General features: G+C 42.5%; 2 protein-coding genes across 3 annotated transcripts; one reads left to right on the forward strand and one right to left on the reverse strand.

Moving 5' to 3' along the window:
* The first annotated feature begins 227 nt into the window (after nt 1-227).
* On the forward strand, nt 228-5031 carry LOC120297288 (vomeronasal type-2 receptor 26-like). Its single transcript, XM_039319732.1, has 2 exons — nt 228-277; nt 1510-5031. Exons 1-2 carry the CDS (start codon nt 271-273, stop codon nt 2412-2414), a joined length of 912 nt encoding a protein of 303 aa, XP_039175666.1. The 5' UTR covers nt 228-270; the 3' UTR covers nt 2415-5031.
* Nucleotides 5011-10122, reverse strand: LOC120297286 (vomeronasal type-2 receptor 26-like). Of its 2 annotated transcripts, none has more exons than XM_039319730.1 (3): nt 9920-10122; nt 7127-7253; nt 5011-5939 (listed from the first exon to the last, which is right to left on the reverse strand). In XM_039319730.1, exons 1-3 carry the CDS (start codon nt 9947-9949, stop codon nt 5044-5046), a joined length of 1053 nt encoding a protein of 350 aa, XP_039175664.1. In that variant the 5' UTR covers nt 9950-10122; the 3' UTR covers nt 5011-5043. The 2 variants fall into 2 exon arrangements, with proteins under 2 accessions (XP_039175664.1, XP_039175665.1); XM_039319731.1 differs by having other exon boundaries at nt 7127-7300.
* Between the last annotated feature and the right edge of the window lie 10946 nt (nt 10123-21068).

Here is a 21068-nt window from a genome sequence, read left to right on the forward strand (position 1 = left end):
AGGAATGCATGTTAATTCCACTATGAGGAGGAACTACTGGTTGTCACTTAATGTTTAAATCTTTTCTCAATTTCATCCCTCCAGACTTTGTTAAGTAGAAAGCTACTTTTTTGTAATCTGATATGTCAGAAGAAAAAGGGACGAACTGAATGAAGCATCTTCCTGCAATTGTATCTCCTGCAACCATGTGGAAGTGGTCAGAGATTTCATATTTGCCTACATGAAGCCCAGAGACGACTTGGCTGATGTTCATGTCTACCTCCATCTTACATGGATGGTGAGTCCTAACATATTTTCTGTGGCATTTCTTCTTTTTCTGTTTAGTCTCTGCCTCAGTCTAAATGTGTGGAAAAATGCCTTCCTGGATTTGTCAAGCAGGCTCGAGAAGGAGAGCCAGTTTGCTGCTACGGCTGCATTCCTTGTCCAGAGGGGACCATCTCTACTCAGGAAGGTGGGTGACAGCACAAGGAAACTTTGATCAATATGCATGTTAAAGACACATGTAAATTTGATTGTTTAGTTCTCAATTTTCATGGTGTCCAATTTCTTCCCTAAATGGGATTATAAGAAAAATATCTTGAAGATGAGGTAGAAAGAAGGATGTTGTAGATTGCATAGGAAATCTCTCTTTTATTTGCCAGTGTGGATTTCTTAGAAACGTCTGTATTCTTTATAACTTGAGGAATGATTTTAGATCAATGCTCTTTGCTCACGTAAACCAATTTTACATTGAAGGCCAAAAGATACATCAATGAATCCTTCAATTAATCAGTTAATTGTTATCAAGATTATAAGTCTTTATCAGCTGAAATATCTAATTGGGAAGAACAACGGAGGGAGAGAGGTTGGGTTCAAGGAACAAATGAAAACCAAACAGAGGATTCAGTATAAAATCATCAAGTGGATGTTTCCTTCCTAACTTTTCTCATCTTTCCAATTTTCTTTGTTGATAAATAGTGAGATACAAACATTTATAACACCAACAAATAAAGGAATATAGTTATGGTTCTGAAAGAAAAAAAGTCTAATATACAGTGTTGGGATTAAAAGGAACAGAAGGGAGGAGGAGAACTAATAAAAGACCAATCTACTAAATATCCATTGATACCAGTGTTGAATTCATTCTCTCTTTAAATTTGTTGCCAAATCTAGAGAATATGGAAATATATTGCTTCATCTTCTCCTTTTTATAGGTTAAAAAGAGTTTGCAGATAACGAACATATGTCCATCATCTGACAAAAAATTAAAAATTAACAAAGAAAACAAACTCAAAGTAATGTCAGTCCAAGATAAGAATCTAGTGGATTACCTCAGAAGTTGTGACACCAGATATTTTTTCTTTTAATTTTATTTTCTTGTTGTTCTTGGGGTTTTTTTGTATATACTGGGGATTTTTTTCTGGAGTGTAAGTGCAAGTATGTATAATTTACTGAGGCTTTCCTATCTCTCAGTATCACATCTCATACAAAGGTTTTCTTGAAATTTGAAATATTACTTTGTTTTCTCAGATACAGAAAAATGCACCAAGTGCCCGGATGTTCAATATCCAAATGAGAACCGAGTCCAGTGTATTCCCAAAAGAATAACCTTCCTCTCCTATGAGGAGCATCTGGGCTTCATCCTCATCTCCATTGCCCTACTCTTGTCTCTAACCACAGGCCTTGTTTTCATCATATTCCTTCAATACCTAGAAACTCCCATCGTCAAAGCCAACAACCAGCAGCTCTCCTTCATCCTCCTGATCTCCCTCCTGCTTTGCTTTTTGTCCTCCTTTCTCTTCATTGGCCAACCAAGAAAAGCCACCTGTCTTCTCCGACAAACAATGTTCAGCATTGTCTTCTCAGTAGCCGTGTCTTCTGTGTTGGCCAAAACTATCATGGTGGTGCTGGCCTTCCTGACCTCAAAACCAGGGAACATAATGAGAAGATGGTTGAGGAAGAGTTTGGCCAACTCCATCGTCCTTTCTTGTTCGGTTATCCAAATTTTCATTTGTGTCATGTGGCTGGGAGTTTCTCCCCCATTTCCTGACTCTGATCTGCACTCCCAGCCTGAAGAGATTATTCTTCAATGCAACGAAGGCTCTGTCGCCATATTTTATGTTGTCCTTGGCTACATGGGCTTCCTTGCTGCCATTTCCTTCACTGTGGCTTTCCTGGCCAGGAACCTTCCTGGAGCTTTCAATGAAGCCAAGCTGATCACCTTCAGCATGCTGGTCTTCTGCAGTGTCTGGGTCTCCTTCCTCCCCACCTACCTGAGCACCAAAGGAAAATACATGGTGGCCATGCAGGTTTTCTCCATCTTGGCCTCCGGTGGTGGACTCTTGGGCTGTATCTTCTTCCCCAAGTGCTACATTATCATCCTGAGACCAGATCTTAATACTAAGGATGATCTAATGATAAAAGTAGGGAACTGATAATGTAATTGGTTCTTGGGTTCTTGAAATTTAATTATTGATTGCAATTGTTCTTGGTTTATATGCTTAGTTTGCCTGTTTGACTATTATGGTTATTTAAAATCCAATGAAATAAAGAATTAGATTAATAAAATTAAAATCCAACATAATCATCAAATAATAAAACAAATTAATAATTAATATTTGTGTTTTTAAATTGTTGCTAGCCCTCCTTTTCCTAAGCACATAGGTTATCCAATGTTTTGATTCAACAGCCCTTTAAAAGAGGACACATATGAATCTTTGGACTGCTTTAAGCTTGGTAGGTATCTTCAAAGTTAGTTAGGAGGTTCTCAACCTCATCTCCTTCATGATTCTTTCTGAATCGGTATTTCAAGTCCTCCAAGGTCTGTGTCAATATTTGCGCTGATGATCCCAACCAAACAAACACCTTTGAGACATTCCAATCTCTTAATGTAAAACTTTATTGAGTACATCATTTTGACATGTATGAAAGCAAAAGAAGCTCTGGGAAAACCCCATCGAAGCCCTACATAGTGAAAGCGTAGTATTTTCTCTCCTCCCTCTGGATCATGGGGCCAATCAAATGCAGCAATATTGTTTTGAGAAAGTATCTCTGGGTTTCGCCAGACATTTGGTAAATGTCCTGGATTCCCATGATCTGCTTCCTTAATCTTTGAAGTTTGCATTCAAATCTGATTCCTTCCTCCCTCCTGGGTTCATTGGCAAGCTGAGAAGCAATATCTGTTGCAGCAGGAAAAAAGGTGCTTCGAGGCTTGACATGCAGATGCTCCTAAAAATTGGAATATACCTGGAAAACAACAAACACGTATTAAGGCATTTCCCCCCCTCTCAATTATCCATGTAAAGGTTCCCTGGCTTTTGAGGATATTCTGGCTGGAATCTACTTATTAAGTCTTCTGCTCCAATTTTATGAGCTTTTATTCCTCTATTGAATAACCTCTTCACTGAACTAGATACTGTAGTTTCCCCTTATGGATTCTAGAGTCTATGATTTGCTTAACCTTGTAATGTCTTTCTCCCTCCACCCTTATTGGACCCAGTGCTTCTTTTCCAACTGGTCTGAGTTTCGATCCCTGAGCCGGCCTCATCAGGCTGAAGTGAAATACCGGGTGCACTTTACCCATTATTCTGGGCAGTTTCAATTCTCCAGTCCCTTGGTGAATAATTTTCATGATGGGGAAGACCCTATGTACTTAGGGCCTTGTTTTTACAGGGAATCATCAACTTTAGGTACTTGGTGGTTAGACACATTTTATCTCCACCATGGAATGTTCCCTGGGGAGCTCACTTCTTATCCATTTGTTCTTCTGACTCTCTGTTGCCTTGGCTAGTTCTTTCTTCACATTACGCCAGCTCTCCTTTAGATTAGAAGAATTTCCTCAAGGGGTCCTGAACCCCTGCAGCCTGTCCAGTAGCTTCCGGAAGAGCTGTGAAGACTCAGGGGAAAATGGCCAGAATGGGTCTGGCAAAGAACTGCCAAGACATAGGCCAAATGGACTTTGGAGCTCATGTGATGGTGCTAGCAAAATAAACTTTTAGACACAAACTGTTCCCTTAAACTGATTCCTAATTATGCCCTTTTTTGTCAGCGGGAAAGGACACGGGATCAGGCTCACTACAACATATGCATATGTCTTGTTGTCATCCCTGGTCCCAGATCAAAAATTGTGAATCCCACTTCTCACACCAGTTTCTCTGGAATCAAAACAAAGAGCCCAAAGCAAAGAATCAGACCTCACTGCAACGTTTATTAAACAGTGTGTACTGGGAATGGAGTCTTCTCTGAAATAATAATATAAAATTCGTTCAAACAAAGAGATATATTCACGTCATACGCTCACATCCCACTCATAATGTGATGGTGTTTTTATGAGTTTGTGTGCTATGTTTAAAGCTGTAAGCCACCAGTGTGATCTATGTATGAGTTGGGCTTATTGGTTTATTAAATAATTGTAAAAATATTTATACATTTCAGAAAGGAGGGGAAAATGATGCAAAAAGGGAGAAAATGATCCATATATATACCTATTCATAAATGATAGCAAAATCAATCTCAGGTTACTTCTTGCCCTTCTGATAGATGTGCAAAGAAAAATATTCTTAGTTAGAAGAAATATTCAGGGATTGCTACAGGAATATTCTGATAAAACTTCCCACAGGTTGCTATGAGTTGCAAGGCCGCATTCCTTGTTGTGTCTCCATTTGCCTACTAAACTGTCCCGTCCATCTGGAAGCTGATTTTACCAACAGTATTGTGACTAAAAAGGAGACTGGGTGTATTGCTACTGGTTTCTTTAGGAATACATAGGAAAATAAATGTGGGTAGCTTTAGAAGTAAGAGGAATACCTCCTCCCCATGGGCATCTTGCTCCCTTCCTTCCTATCTTTGTCAATTTTAAACTAATGTTAGAGGTACTATTTATTCTTTGAATGTTTTATTGTTTTGTCTTGTTTTTACTGATTGTAAACTGCCTAAAATCATCTTTAGGCAATAGGGGAAGCATATAAGTTAAATATACAAATATTAAATGGTCAAAATGTGTTAATTAAAATTATTAAATGTCATTTTTGAAAAATAAATTTGTAAAATTCATTTTTTTCTATATTATTTTGACATCAAATGTTCTTTGATGTTCAGATCTGGCCTAAAAATAATAATATAGCACTTGGGGATGAAAATGCAGCCCAGCAGGCCAGCACTGGAGGCCAAGATGGAGAAGACCTGCACAGCCACAGTGTACTTCCCCTTGGTGCTCAGGTAGGCTGGCACAAAGGACCCCCAGACACTGCAGAAGACCAGCATACTGAAGGAGATCAGTTTGGCTTCATTGAAGGCCCCAGGGAGATTCCTGGCCAGAAAAGCCACCGTGAAGCAGACAGCAGACAGGAAGCCCATGTATCCGAGGGCAACATAAAACATGGTGACAGAGCCTTCATTGCATTGTAGAATAATCTTTGTAGGCTGGGAGTGCATGTCAGAGTCAGGGAATGGGGGGAAAGTGCCCAGCCAGATGCTGCAGATGACAACTTGGAGACCAGAACAAGAAAGGACAATGGAGTTGGCCAAGCTCTTCCCCAACCATCTCTGCACTTTATTCCCTGGTTTTGTGGCCACGAAGGCTAAGACCACTGTGATTGTTTTGGCCAAGATTGAAGAAATGGCAACTGAGAAGACAATGCTGAAGGCCGTTTGTCGGAGGAGGCAGGTCACTCTCCTTGGCCGGCCAATGAACAGAAAGGAGGTCAAGAGGGAAAGCAGGAGGGAGACCAGGAGAATGTAGGAGAGGTCCCAGTTGTTGGCTTTGACAATTGGTGTTTCCATGAATTTAATGAAGATCCACAAGACAAAGCCTGTGGTTAAAGAGAAGAACAAGGCAATGAAAATCAGGATAATCCCCAGATTTTCATTATAAGAAAGATAATTTTTAATCTTAGGGATACAGTGAAGTCGATTGATGTTTGGATGTTGATCTTCTGGACATTTGGTACATTTGTCTGCATCTGAAAAAGAGCAAGAATAGTTTCTCCCTTTAACATGTTCTTTAATAAAATGCATTGTTTGGGTAAACTTGTTTTTTGTGTGAATGACTGGGCGTAGGCGAACTCAGTATAATTCTTCATCTCCCTCCAGCTAGAACCCCTTAATATTTATTTTCTCTTCTTTTTGGTGTCACCATTTCATCAATGAACTTGCTGAGAGAAGAAGGGAAGAAGAAAGGATTCCAGGAAACAAGGCAGTTACCTTTTCACTGCTTAATGTAACTTATGCTGGCTGAAATGAATAAAACATTACTTTTGCCACAGAGAAAGAAATGTTAAATGGAGTGGCCCTTGAAAATGAGTTGGATATATGGAATGAGGAATCAAAATACATTCCTCATTTTTTTTTTATTATCAGAAAAAGGAACATCTTCCAATAAAATCAAGAAGGAAGTTTGGCTCAATCCCAAGACATGATTCCTCTCCTCTCCTCTCCTCTCCATGGGCCATGATTCTGAAAATTATTTTAAGAGGAGCCTCCAGCAGAGTCTCTGCAATGTCAGCCTCAGGAAGTATAAACCCAGCAGTCACCTGAGCCTGACCAAAAAAGGCATCACCTAAACAGATGGAGCAGTCAAAGGATTATTACATAAGACTGCCCAGTCCATCCACCACATCAGTTAGAATGAAGAGAACAGCCAAGACATTCTATTAAACTTCTTTAGTAAAGAAATACATCCTTTGATTAAATGCAGGTGGCTACAACCTGAAACTGTGGCTGCCCAAAATACCTTCAGACATAGACACTTGCAAAGAATCTGATCAATCCTCCTACAAAAATCCAATCAAAGTCCCATCATTATATTCTGAAATCCAGAAAGTCTCATATTCAGAGCAATGAAGTAAATAGTAATTTGAAACTTGGAAGTTGTATTATAAAAGGTAAAGAGCAAGAGATGTCATCTCCCTCACCTTACCCAACCCTCATTTATCTTGTATCTTTATCCATGATCTCTATGCCTGCTTGCTTGACCTATATACCAGATTAATCCCCAATAGCGTTTCTAATAGTTCACTATGACATAAATATTTGCCGTGATCAAGACTCAAAGAGGTGGGACCCACTCTGGCCAAGCCTTTCGAAATGCATGGTCATGGAGATCTATGGTCCTCCCCAAAGTCTGCCCCTTTCTCCTGCTGTCACCCACCTTCCGTGGTGGAGATGGATCCTTCTGCACATGGACAACAATTGTAGCAGCAGATGAGCTTCCCTTCCTGAGGCACCTTCATGAACCCAGCAGGGCAGCTTTCCACCCACCTGGAAGAAGGCATGGGCTGGCCAAAAAAGGGGAAAAAATAACATCCACAACATGAATTATTTCCTAAAAGAGATAAAAGGAAAAGTTTGGGGATCTTCAGGTCAAGGTTTAGCTTTGCTAAATTCAAAGTCTACAAGAAATTTGGAGCTCTTCAAACCGATTTGATTGCTTGCTGTTTGCCTACTTCTCTTCTAGTTTTTCTCCCACAACAATTTTATTTTAAATTTCTTCATTTGCCATCTCTTCTAGAAACATCATTTTATGCATGACAGCTGGCTAAGAGGCAGGAAAGTGACAGCCTGGGATAGCACCACGGGCACACAGAGAGAAAATTGTAGAGTGGGTAGAAGTTTTAGTTTCCTTGACACTTTCTGTATTGTCTTTCCATACTGATACAATGAGAGCCATTAAATTTTGATAGTTCTTGGTTTAAATAAAACTGTTAGGTCTGCAGTTGAGATGGTGGCAGCACCCACGGTGCATTGGACCATGTGATCTGATTTCTTGCCGCATCCACTAGGAAGATGGTTTAAGGGGACCTGGTGGCAGTTCCTCTGGTTGCGTAGATGCACTTGGTGTTTTGCAGAACATGTGACATTCCCATCTCTGAGGCTTTGTTTGTCCTCCCTAGAAGACTTCCATGTGCTTATAGTTCGGAGTCCCTGTGTTCTGCTTTAACTTGTTCGATTGTTGATTATTTTTCTTACCTGGAGGGGGGATGTTAATATATACAGCTTGGCCTAGAAGGGAGAACTGGGGGGTTGAGTGACAGGGGGAGCTGATGGGATGGGCAGGTCCACCCTTACAATGAGGAGCACAGGGTGACCAATATCCCAAGTTCATCATTTGAATGTTGTTCCACTGTATTGTCCTCAGCTTCCAGTCTCAGTGCCTGCCTACCAGATCTTTGGTGGCTCCAGGTACCGGCTGTTCTTTCTGAATGCCTAGTGGATGTGTAACATGGCTTCTCTTGTCCATGATGTTACCTGCCATGTCGCCCCAAAACCTAGTTGTGCCCAGAGGGGAGGGAGCATGCCGTGTCCGGTTTCCCAAACCTAGCAAGAGCCAGGAGAGCTTTGCAGTCTCCCAACAGCCTGAGGATCAGGGTGGAAAGCTTCAAAAGCAGCCGCCATTTCTACAAGGACTCGTCGGAGTATTCAAAATGGTGGCCACTTCCGGCAGTCATGGGCATCAGGTCCAAGCACTGCAGGGTCCTGTTGGGGGAGAGATTGGAGGGGGAGAGATGGAGGGCACTGCAGCATCCCCCTGGTCAGTCTGAAGGGCAAATGACCGCAAGGGCATTGCAGACGTCATAACTTTGAAAGAGTTTTGTATATAATTTTAGGGCATCCATCATAATCTGTTGAATGGCCTTTCATATCATGAGTACTAACAATAATTCATTTTTTCTCTGTTTTGCACATATCAGCCCAAGCTATGGAGTATCAACATTTACATTCCTTGAGACACATTAAATTAAAATACATTGAATGACATTCCTGAAAAATGAATTCAGAAGAGGGACAATTTCTATAGGAAAGGAATCCCATTCATAAGAAAAGGTCTCAAATAATGTTTGGCTCAGAACAACAAGTGTTAGAGTGACACCCACAGAGCTACCACAAATTGTGTAGTAGAATCATAATTGCTAACCACCATGGCTGGGGTGCCTAGTGGTGCCCCTCTTGCTATTCTGTGGGACCCCCCATGGCTCCAGCTTCCAGCCAGAGGGAGAGTCGTTACTGAACTACATCTGCAAGGCCCCAAGAGCCCCAATCCTTCCATAGCATGAAGGGACTGGACAGCCATTTGTCTGAAAGGGCATAAGGTCTCCTGCCTGAGCAGGGGGTTGGACTAGATGACCTCCAGGGTCCCTTTCAACTCTGTTATTCTGTTATTCTCTCCACAGTGGCTGGGAAGACATTTTCCTTTCACACAAGGAAAGCTTCCACATTGGTTCAAAAATGAATGGTAAAATATAAGTGCTTTCAACTAATACCAAAATTAATCTTAATACAAAGTGTTTTCTATTTCAGCTCTCTAATTTCTATAAGCTCTTCATCCACTCTATTTCCTTTACTGTCAGGGGTTTGTCTCAGGGGCTGCCCCAAAGAAGAGGGAGTCAAGCTGTTCTCCAAAGAACCTGGAAGGACAAGAAGCAACGGATGGAAACGAACCAAGGAGAGAAGCAACCTGGAACTCAGGAGAAATTTCCTGACAGTTAGAACAATTAATCAGTGGAACCACCTGCCTCCAGAAGCTGTGAATGCTCCAACATGGAAGTTTTTAAGAAGAGACTGGACAGCCATTTGTCTGAAAGAGTATAGGGTCTCCTGCCTGAGCCAGGGGGCTGGACTAGATGACCTCCAAGGTCCCTCCCAGCTCTCTTCTATTCTATCCAATTTCACTGCATCTTCCTCCTTTTTATCTGCTTTTAGTTTCCATTTCATATTTTTCTTCTGTTAAAGTCTTGAATTTTTCCTTCATTTTAAATATAGAGATATAGATATAGATAGATATAGATAGAGATATAAGAGATAGAGATATAGAAATATATAGATATATAGAGATAGATAGAGATGATATAGATACAGATATATATAGATAGAGGTAGAGAAATATAGATATATAGATAGATATAGAGAGATAGAGATATATAGATATAGATATATATTTAAATACTCTTTCATTTTCTCCCACTCTGGGCTGCATCTGATCAGAGTTTCCTCAAAGAGAAGATTTCGCCTTCAACTCCTCCAGTTCTGAGCCAAAACAAAAGCCCCGCCCCTCTCTCTCCCTAGTGGCTGCCTCTAGTCCTGGCCTGCCCCTGTCATCGTAGCAACCCAGCAGCAGCCAATCAGGCAGGAGGGAGGAGACAAGGGTTGCCTGGGAGCTCAGCCACCAATCAGACTCCTGGAGAAGAGGCTGAAGGAGCAAAGACAAAGGGGGGGGGGAGAGGAAAACGTCCAATAAGGAGAGAGAATTAGAGAGTTTTTCCTGTGATGAGAAAGAGGCAGAAACTGCCAGAGATGCAGAGGGAGGGGAGGCCGGAGTCCTGGAAGGGCCTTTCCCCCCACCCAGAAATCCCTGCAATGGAGGGCTTCTCCTCCGGGGGGGGCTTGGGCAAGGGGGGGGCAGGGCTGCCCAGGAGAGCCCGGCCGGAGGGACTTTGGGGGCCAGGAGGGACCCCCAGGATGCCCCTTCCTCAGAGCCCCAGAGGGCCCCTCCAGGGAGACCCCCCCGGCCTTTCCCTCCCCAGCAAAGCCGGATCCCCCTTGGGAGACCCAGGCCCTGCATGGCTTCTCCCCCCCAGGAGCCTTTCCTGGAAAGACACGAAGGGGAACCGGAGCCTCACAAACCCCCCTTGGCTGCCTCTCCCCCTGAAATGCAACTCCAAAGCCCATCATCCACCCTAGTCTCTTCCCAGAATGGGGGGAGTGAAGGGTTCCCCCAGTTCCCCTCCTCCTTCCTGAGCCTTTTCTATGGGCAACGTGACACGTCTGGGCTTTGCTTTCCCCCCTCAGGGCCCCCTGTGTGGAAGGGAGTGGCAGTGGAACATGGGTCCTTCCCCTCCCTCTCTTCCTTACTTGGGGTGAAAGGCATCCTTTATTCCTCTCATTTCTCTCTCTCTCACTGTCTGTACATGGGTGTGATTTTTTTTAAACTATATCAAGTTTTGATGACTAGTTTTTAACTAGCAGATTTATTTATTTTATTTTATCCTAGTCTCACTATTGCATCAGTCTTTTTATATTCAGCATTAACTTTCAAAATAAAGTAAACTTTGTTTTTAACTCAGTAGGAAGCTATTCCAGTTCCGTGACATGTTCAGGCATGAAGTCGTCCCTGGGGTTTTCTCTTTAACGGCTGTGCCCACAAATATCCGATTTCTTTTTCTTCAGCCACAGGTGCCGTGTATTCCCTCTGGGGCCAGTTTCAAGCCTGGAGCTTCCCAACCTCTCAATTCTTGCTGAAAGATTTAATTCTAGCTCTGCCCTGTCATTTTGAATCCTCTGGGGATTATCCCCCTTCCATTCCTCTCCAGAGAAGGGCCCAACAAACTCTGAGTCCCAGAACTAGTTGAATCTCTGGTGAGAGGAGAATTATTATTATTATTATTATTATTATTATTATTATTATTATTATTATTATTATTATTCTCAAAGTTTCCGCTCTGCTCTTTGGCCGAATCCTCCAGGGAGACTTTGGGCAGAGACAGATGGAACCAGCTGCAGTTCTCTGCTTCTCTCTCTGACCCGGGAGGCCCAAAATGGAAATCTTTCCTGGGGGAGAACTTGGCTTTAGGCAAAAAGCCCCACTGGGAGATTTCAGACTTGGGACTTCCCTCCCCACTCAGGATCAGGGCTGTCTGTCTTCCTTCACACCAAAGTGGGCCACCCTGGGGGAAATAGGAGCTGAATGCCAATGCAGCCATGTTGCTGCCTGCTGGGGTCACCCTCCAAAGACCCCCCCTTTCCATCTCCTTTCCCCAAATGTGAGCTCTTTCTTCAGCCCCTCCTTGACTCCCTTGTGCCCCCACCAAGCCCCTCTTTAACGTACAGAAGTGTTGGGGGTCCTGCGGCCTTCCAGATGTGACTGGGTAACATTTTTCCCTCTGGCTAGAAGCCTCTTCCCCTTCTTTTTTTTTTTCATCGAAATTTTTTTATTTTTTTTAAAACATACAATCATTTATAAAAATACAATAAAATTTTAAAATAGAAACCCCCCCTTACCCTCCCTCCCACCCCCAACCCCCCTCCCTCCACTTCCCAGAGCAGAATACAGGGTTAAAAAGAAAAGAAAATTATAATAATTTAAAAAAAAAGAAAAAAAGAGAAAAAGGAGAAAAAAAATATCATAATTAACCTTTAACTCCATAACCTATAAAACAATTCTCTATAATATTTGATATTCATTCATACCCCTTGATGGATTACTGCCTTGTCGTGGCGAAGGGGCTTGCGTAACTCAATGAAGCTATAAGCTATGCAGTGCAGGGCCACCCAAGACGGACAGGTTATAGCAGAGAGTTCTGACAAAATGTGATCCACTGGAGAAGGAAATGGCAAACCACTCCAGTATCTTTGCCATGAAAACCCCATGGACAGTACTAAAAGGCAAAAAGATATGACGCTGGAAGATGAGCCCCTCAGGTCGGAAGGTGTCCAATATGCTACTGGGGAAGAGCAGAGGGCTAGTACTAGTAGCGCCAGAAAGAATGAAGCGACTGGGCCAAAGCCGAAAGGACGCTCAGCTGTGGATATATCTGGTGGTGAAAGGAAAGTCCGATGCTGTAAAGATTTTTTCTCCATAGGAACCTGGAATGTAAGATCCATGAATCAAGGCAAGCTAGACGTAGTCAAAAAAGAGATGACAAGACTGAACATCGACATCTTAGGAATCAGCGAACTAAAATGGACAGGAATGGGTGAATTTAACTCAGATGACCATCAGGTATACTACTGTGGGCAAGAATCCCTCAGAAGAAATGGAGTAGCCTTCATAGTCAATAAAAGAATAGGAAAAGCAATACTGGGATACAATCCCCAAAATGACAGAATGATCTCAATTCGAATCCAAGGCAAACCATTCAATATCACAGTAGTCCAAATCTATGCCCCAACCACTGCTGCTGAAGAGGATGAAATTGACCGGTTCTATGAAGCCCTACAGGACCTTATAGAATTAACACCAAAAAATGATGTCCTTATCATCATGGGGGATTGGAATGCTAAGGTAGGAAGCCAAAAGATAACCGGAATAACAGGCAAGTTTGGCCTTGGAGTACAAAATGAAGCAGGGCACAGGCTAATAGAATTTTGTCAAGAGAATACGATGGTCATAACAAACACTCTTTTCCAACAACCCAAGAGACGGCTCTACACATGGACATCACCAGACGGTCAACATAGAAATCAGATTGACTATGTGCTCTGCAGCCAAAGATGGAGAAGCTCTATACAGTCAGTAAAAACAAGACCAGGAGCTGACTGTGGCTCAGATCATGAGCTTCTCGTTGCAAAATTTAGGCTTAAATTGAAAAAAGTAGGGAAAAGCACTAGGCCACTCAGGTATGAACTAAATCATATTCCTGATGAATATACAGTAGAGGTGACAAATAGATTTAAGGAACTGGATCTGATAGACAGAGTGCCTGAAGAACTATGGATGGAAGTTCGCAACATTGTACAAGAGGTAGCAACTAAAACCATCCCAAAGAAAAAGAAATGCAAGAAAGCAAAATGGCTGTCTGAGGAAGCTTTGCAAATAGCTGAGGAAAGAAGGGAAGCGAAAGGCAAAGGAGAAAGAGAAAGATACACCCAATTGAATACAGAATTCCAGAGAATAGCTAGAAGAGATAAGAATGCCTTCTTAAATGAACAGTGCAAAGAAATAGAAGAAAACAACAGAATAGGGAGGACCAGAGATCTCTTCAAGAAAATTGGAGATATGAAGGGAACGTTTCATGCAAAGATGGGCATGATAAAGGACCAAAATGGCAGAGACCTAACAGAGGCAGAAGAGATTAAGAAGAGATGGCAAAACTACACAGAGGAACTATACAAGAATGAGCTTAACATCCCAGATAACCACAATGAGATGGTCACTGACCTCGAACCAGACATCCTAGATGTGAAGTGAAATGGGCCTTAGAAAATCTGAGCAACAACAAAGCTAGTGGAGGTGACAGTATTCCAGCTGAGCTATTCAAAATCTTAAAAGACGATGCAGTAAAAGTGCTACACTCAATTTGCCAGCAAATTTGGAAAACTCAACAGTGGCCACAGGATTGGAAAAGGTCAGTTTACATTCCAATTCCAAAGAAAGGCAATGCCAAAGAATGTTCAAACTATCGCACCATTGCACTCATTTCACATGCTAGTAAAGTTATGCTTAAAATCCTACAAGCTAGACTCCAGCAGTATGTGGATCGAGAACTACCAGAAGTACAGGCAGGATTTCGAAGAGGCAGAGGAACTAGAGATCAAATTGCCAACATACGCTGGATCATGGAGAAAGCTAGGGAGTTCCAGAAAAACATCTACTTCTGCTTCATTGACTATGCAAAAGCCTTTGATTGTGTGGATCACAACAAATTGTGGCAAGTTCTTAAAGAGATGGGAGTACCAGACCATCTCATTTGTCTCTTGAGAAACCTATATGCGGGTCAAGAAGCAACAGTGAGAACCGAACACGGAACCACTGATTGGTTCAAAATTGGAAAAGGAGTCCGGCAAGGCTGTATACTGTCACCCTGCCTATTTAACTTATATGCAGAGCACATCATGAGAAAGGCAGGGCTAGATGAATCAAAAGTTGGAATTAAGATTGCCGGGAGAAATATCAACAACCTAAGATATGCAGATGATACCACTCTAATGGCAGAAAGTGAAGAGGAACTAAAGAGCCTCTTGATGCGGGTGAAGAAGGAGAGTGCAAAAGTTGGCTTGAAACTCAACATTAAGAAAACCAAAATCATGGCATCCGGCCCTCTCAATTCCTGGCAAATAGATGGGGAAGAAATGGAGGTAGTGACAGATTTTATTTTTCTGGGCTCCAAGATCACCTCAGATGGGGACTGCAGCCAAGAAATTAAAAGACGCTTGCTCCTGGGGAGGAAAGCTATGGCAAATCTAGACAGCATACTAAAAAGCAGAGACATCACCCTGCCAACAAAAGTGCGTATAGTCCAGGCCATGGTTTTCCCAGTTGCAATGTATGGCTGTGAAAGTTGGACCATAAGAAAGGCTGAGTGCAAAAGAATTGAGGCCTTTGAACTATGGTGCTGGAGAAGACTCCTGCGAGTCCCTTGGACTGCAAGGCGTTCAAACCGGTCAGTCCTAGAAGAGATCAACCCCGACTGCTCTTTAGAAGGCCAGATCCTGAAGTTGAAACTCAAATACTTTGGCCACCTAATGAGAAGGAAGGACTCACTGGAGAAGAGCCTAATGCTGGGAAAGATTGAGGGCAATAGAAGAAGGGGACGACAGAGAATGAGATGGCTGGATGGAGTCACTGAAGCAGTAGGTGTGAATTTAAATGGACTCCAGAAGATGGCAGAGGACAGGAAGACCTGGAGGAACATTGTCCATGGGGTCGCGACGGGTCGGACACGACTTCGCAATTAACAACATTCATTCATAAAATAAATGAAACTTTTTAATTCCATACTTTTTCTGAATATAATCTATCCACCTTCCCCATACAGTAATATATCTTTCTTGTGTATGATCCTTTAAATAAGCAGAAATTTTTGCCATTTCTGCAAAACTAGATACTTTAAATATCCATTCTTCTAAAGTAGGCAAGGAATCTTTCTTCCAATATAAACCTACTAGTAACCTTGCTGCAGTTAATAAATTCAACATCAAAGTAGTTTCTTTTTCATTTAAGTCAACAAAAATACCAAGTAAAAATAGTTGAGGAGTAAACTTTATCTTTTTTCTAAAAATCTTTTGAATGTTCCACCAAATCATAATCCAAAAAGCCTTTACTTTTTTACAATTCCACCAAATATGAAAGTATGTCACATCATTATTGCCACATCTCCAACATTTGGGCTGTATGTTAGAATACATACAAGATAATTTTTTAGGATCTAAGTGCCATCTATAAAACATTTTATAAAAATTTTCTCTCAAATTTTGAGCCTCTCCCCCTTCGATCCTGCCCCAAGGGGACCCTGCAGGGCTTGGGCCTGATCCTCAGGCCTGCCGGAAGTGGCCTCCATTTTGAATACTCCGAGGAGTCCTTGTAGAAATGGCGGCTGCTTTTCGAGCTTCCCACCCTGATCCTCAGGCGGTTGGGAGACTGCAAAGCTCTCCTGGCTCTTGCTGGGCTTGGGAAACCAGACCCTGCATGACGATGGGGCAGCTTCAGAGGAGCTCCCTGAAACCTTTTCCTGGCTTTGACCCCCCCTCACTCCCCCCAAACCCCACATTTCTTCAATAAAGAACACAAAAAAAGCTGGAAGAGACAAACTTTTTCATCTTGCACTGCCCTGTCCCCTGAATTATGTGCTAAAATTAAACTCCCCACCTCTGCCCTCAAATCTCTATCCCCATTAACACTTTGCTCAATATACTGCATGCCTGAAATAGAAGAGCAGAATTGAAAGGGACCTTAGAGGTCTTCTAGTCTAACCCCCGGCTGAAGGAGGAAACCTCACCATTTACCCTGTCAGACAAATGGTTGACCAGACTCTTGTTAAAAACCTCCAGTGTTGAAGCACCCACAACTTCTGGAGGCAAGTCGTTCCACTGATTGTTTTGTCAGGAAATTTCTCCTTAGTTCTAGGTTGGTTCAAAATCTGTAAGTTACTTACTTTGACTCTAGAGAGTCAGAATGGAAAGAAGGAAGGAAGCAAGCAAAGAAAATATTTGCTCTGTATTGACAATGCTGACTGTGATGTTAGTGATGCTCAACAGCCCCCCCATATGTGAATAGGGACCCTCCCTCAGGAAATAGGGTTTCTCCCCAAACCAAGGGGAGCCCATGCTTCCATGATGGTCAGTGGAGTTGGACTCAGTCGGTTCTATTCTGTAGACCACGCACAACTGTCAGCCACCTGGTGGGACACTCACACACAACACACTTGCAGGGTCCCTGCAACTGAGTCCTGCAAAGGGGACTGAGAGGGTCCCACCAATGCTGGGTGTGCTGAGCCTGGCCAAATGCAAACAGGGGTTCAAACACCCTAGACTCAGGTGGGCTCTCCTAGCCTGCAGGTGTCCTGGACTTGCCTCCTGAAGAGGCTCCTGCCCGACCATCCATGCTGCACTCTGCTGCTAACAGAAGGGGGTGCATTGACTTGGACCCCCAATCTGTGGAATCCCCCTTGCTGTGATGTCCCTGCTGCTCTCCCACCCTTGTTGTCTGCTAGGAAGGCTTCGCCCTCAAAGAAACCTTTTCCAACCATGTCTGAGGCTGCTTGAGCCGAATCACGAAGAGGCTCCACCTGCCTTCCTCTTTTCCAGCACGCCCTCCCTGCCCTTGACAGGAAGGGACAACCACCTTCTGCAGCCCTCCTGCCCTTCCAGGACCCCAACTTCACTGGCCTGTCTGCAGCCTTCATGAGGACTTGTTACTCGCTGTCACAATCAGGATTGGAGTTTTCCTGCTGCTTTTACAGAGAACAACCAGATTAAAAAAAATCTGCCCACATTTAATAAATTGTAGTCCACTTGTCTGGTTTTGCAAAACTGAAGCCAGAGTCAGGAAGTCCCACAGCCTCAACCGGCTGAGTGTGAAAGTAATCAGGAAGGCCATAATGACCAGGTTTTTCAGAAGCGGTTTGCCATTGCCTCTCTCCCAGGGCTCTGAGAGATTGGCTGGCCCAGGTTTACCCAGCTGACTTTGTGCCCAAGGCAGGACTAGAACTCATGGTCTCCCGGTTACTAGTCTGACACTTTGACCACTACACCAGACTACCTCTGGTCACAGCCATACAACCTTAACCTGATCACTTCACCAATGGCTGCATTCACACTTGAAACTTTTAACCATGGTTTATTTCTGGAGGTTGAATCTGGGTGAAGCCCTTATCTTCTAGTAAGGGCCACATTCACACAAAATACTTCAGCAGGCTGGGGAAATTTTCTTACAAACCCCCTGAGACAAAGGAAAACTCTAGGTGCAACCTCTTAGAGCCTATAGTAAACCATGGATGACCACAGCCAAATTTAATGGCTCTCATTGTATCAGTATGGAAAGACAACACAGAAAGTGTCAAGGAAACTAAAACTTCTACCCACTCTACAATTTTCTCTCTCTGTGCCAATGGTGCTATCCCAGGCTGACACTTTCCTACCACTTAGCCAGCTCTCATGCAAAAAATGATCTTTCTAGAAAAGATAGCAAATGAAATTTCACTTCAGTTACAAGGAATTATAAAATCAGCTCCAAATTAGGAGTGATAAATGGAGATCTCATTGAAAAGAAAATCCCAAACTCTTAGCATTAGGCTGGGTTCAAGGATTCTGAGTGCTTCCATGGGGATAAAGCACAGGCGGCACTAGAGTTAAGGGTCACCAACCTAGAGTGGCACCAAACTCCATAACTCTTCCCTAGCAGCCTCTGGAGGCAAGAGACCCCATTGAAGGACAGCAGAAGTCACTTTCCTGGCTGTTGAACTATCTCCATCCAGCATGACTTTCTGGACATGTCCTAACAGGAAGGACTAAGACCACTAGAGAACACTGCCCCAAAGGGTCTATTTGTAATTTTTCTCTAATATGTTTTTCTCCAGCTACCCTCCTTACATGGAAGAAGTTCAGGGTCCCAAGAGCAGAAGCTCCTTCTCCCTGCAATCATCACCATCCTGTCTTTGAGACCTCTTCTCCTAGGTCTCCAGTGACTGCCTTTGACGTAAATATCAGACAGAAGCAACATGGAAGGGATCTTGCCTCAGAAAAGGATAAATATAACAGTTAAGCTTTTTATGGCTCACATTACAGGACAGACAGGAGATGTGCTCTTGAATATGTTTTCTCTCTCTTTCTTGGTTTCTCTGTTTGAATCAGGAAAGCCACTAGATATTCCACCCTGTCAGAGTACTTTAAATTCTATTTTTTTTTAGAAGGAGGAAGGAAATTGATTCTGCCCCATGAATTATGGACCTCCTGCTTCTGCTGCTGCTTCTGATGCTACTGGTGTCCCAGCCACTCTCTGGGAAGATGACGATGAAGTGCCCACTGACTTTGGACAAACAGGATGGGGAAAAGCCATGGAGCTATTATAGGCCAGGAGATCTTCTCATTGGTATAGTCTTCTCTGCATCAAATATAACACCCGCAACTTTACCTTTCAACATGGCTCCTTCTAGTCAGTTTCGGCTGTAAGTCATGCAATGGAGTTTCATTCCCTCCATTTGCAATTCTAACATTCTTCTTTTTTCCTTCTTGTTTTACTTACTCTTATATTGCAGGATCTGATAATTATTTTGAATCCTTTTGATTAACACAGCCTCTCTCTTTTTCCTTATTTTCTGAGAGTAGAAACATGAGGGAAATGAAACCTGAAAGAAGTCCACATTATTTTCCTCTCTGTGTTCCATCCTAAATTCATGACTGGAATACTGACTTTGGTTGAAAGTAATGATTGAAATGGTTCTAATTTCCTCTGCCCAACCATTTCCATATTTTTACAACCGATTGATATGCAGTGTCTGATTTTTAAAGGAATAGAAGATGACTTGTTTTTAGAACAGCTTCTCTGAGTTACTGATCAAAAATCTCCTTCCTTTAATGGTGGTTCTTCTTTAATGACTGAATTATTCTGTGCTACAAATATTATTATTGCTAAAAATAATTTTATATTTGTTAAATCTTTTTGAGGACTATCCCCATCCTCAACACTAACAATATTAAAGGGTGATGGGTGACTATCATTTGCCTCTAGTTTTGGATCAATATTGGCTTATGTTTCAGCTAGTTTGTAGAGATAAAAGATGATTAAAAGGAAAAAAAAATGTATTGTCGTTGTTGATGATGCTAATATTAACATGATCATGGTTTTACACTAGTTTATCCTATGGAAAGGAAAATATACTACGCATGATTTTCAATATTGAACTGGTGAGGGAGAATCCCCAGCTGCTGCACAATCTCACACTCGGCTACAACATCCATGACAACTATGATAACACCCTTGGCACTTCAGATGCCTTGCTGGACATGCTCTCTACTGGAGAAGCCAATGTTCCCAACTACAGCTGTGGAAGGAAAGACAAGCTTTTGGCTCTTGTTGATGGAGCTAGCAGAGACATCTCCATCCAGATGTCAACATTAGCAGGCATCTACAAAGTCCCACAGGTTTGTGTTTGTCCTTCCCTTTCTGTAAAATGAGTGGGGTGTTGGTGTGTAAGTGATAGATCTATCCTTGTCTTCTGTATGGAATTATTTTGAATAATAATAATGATCAGTCTATACTTCGAAAGGCACTTTACTCCCTTCCAAGAAATGGTGCCATGTTAATAATGCCCATCTCACCACAAAAGCCTCCTTCTCCCAAACAGCCCATCTCCTCTCTGTTTCCAAAAGCTTTCGTGAAGTGTAGGTATAGGGCTGCAGATCCCGCCTAAGGATTTTCTGTAGGAGGCCTGTCCCCACTGCAACATCACTAGCATCAGCTTGGATGATGAAAGGTTCCTCAGGATCAGGGTTTTTAAGAACTGGCTCTTCTGCAAATAATTGTTTCACCATGGCATTTGTAAGTGTTATAAATAAGGATTGGGATATACAGTTGGGAAGAATCAAGGATCAAAAGAGACCTGTTCTGATCCAGAATTAAGATGCTTTTTAATCCAAGGCATGACAGATAACTCAAACAAAGATGATTCCAAAACAGATATTTAATTCAGAAGGAAATAATGGCAGTTGTGGTTGTTGCTTTTGGATAATACACATCTGTTCATCTTTATTAGGTAAAATCATTTATTCCTCCACATCAACTTCTTATGTGGAATGGGACCATCTGAATCCTGCGGTGGCCCCATGCTTATTCTCAGACAAAGAAATTCCAAACTGGCACATGGCCAGGATATCCTGTGATGAGCTCAGAGGCTCCTCCTACTAATCTGTTAACATGGGATTGCTGACTAGCTAAAACTACATTACCCATAAGCCATCTCTTAAGGAGACAGCACTTAACCCAATAAATGCCAAACATTCTAACATACAGATCTACATGATCCAGAACAAGACCTTTCTTTTCATGACATCATCACAATTGCTTAGAGGCTTCTGCTGCACAGTTGTGAAGGTGAGGAGAGGCTCTGTGTCTAAACAAAAAATCTTCTGTACAATAGGAATGTGCAGTACTGATGGAAAAC

This window comes from Crotalus tigris, unplaced genomic scaffold (assembly GCF_016545835.1).
Source record: "Crotalus tigris isolate CLP2741 ecotype Arizona unplaced genomic scaffold, ASM1654583v1 scf7180000023616.527904, whole genome shotgun sequence".
In the NCBI taxonomy this organism is placed as follows: domain Eukaryota; kingdom Metazoa; phylum Chordata; class Lepidosauria; order Squamata; family Viperidae; genus Crotalus; species Crotalus tigris.

Coding starts and splice junctions, on each gene's coding strand:
- LOC120297286 (XM_039319730.1), bottom strand. CDS start 9,949: ATGCAGCCCAGAGTGGGAGAAAATGAAAGA. Junction 7,254..9,919: donor GAGTGGGAGAAAATGAAAGA/GTATTTAAATAT, acceptor TTTTTTGGCCAG/CCCATGCCTTCTTCCAGGTG. Junction 5,940..7,126: donor ATCCATCTCCACCACGGAAG/GTGGGTGACAGC, acceptor GCTCTTTTTCAG/ATGCAGACAAATGTACCAAA.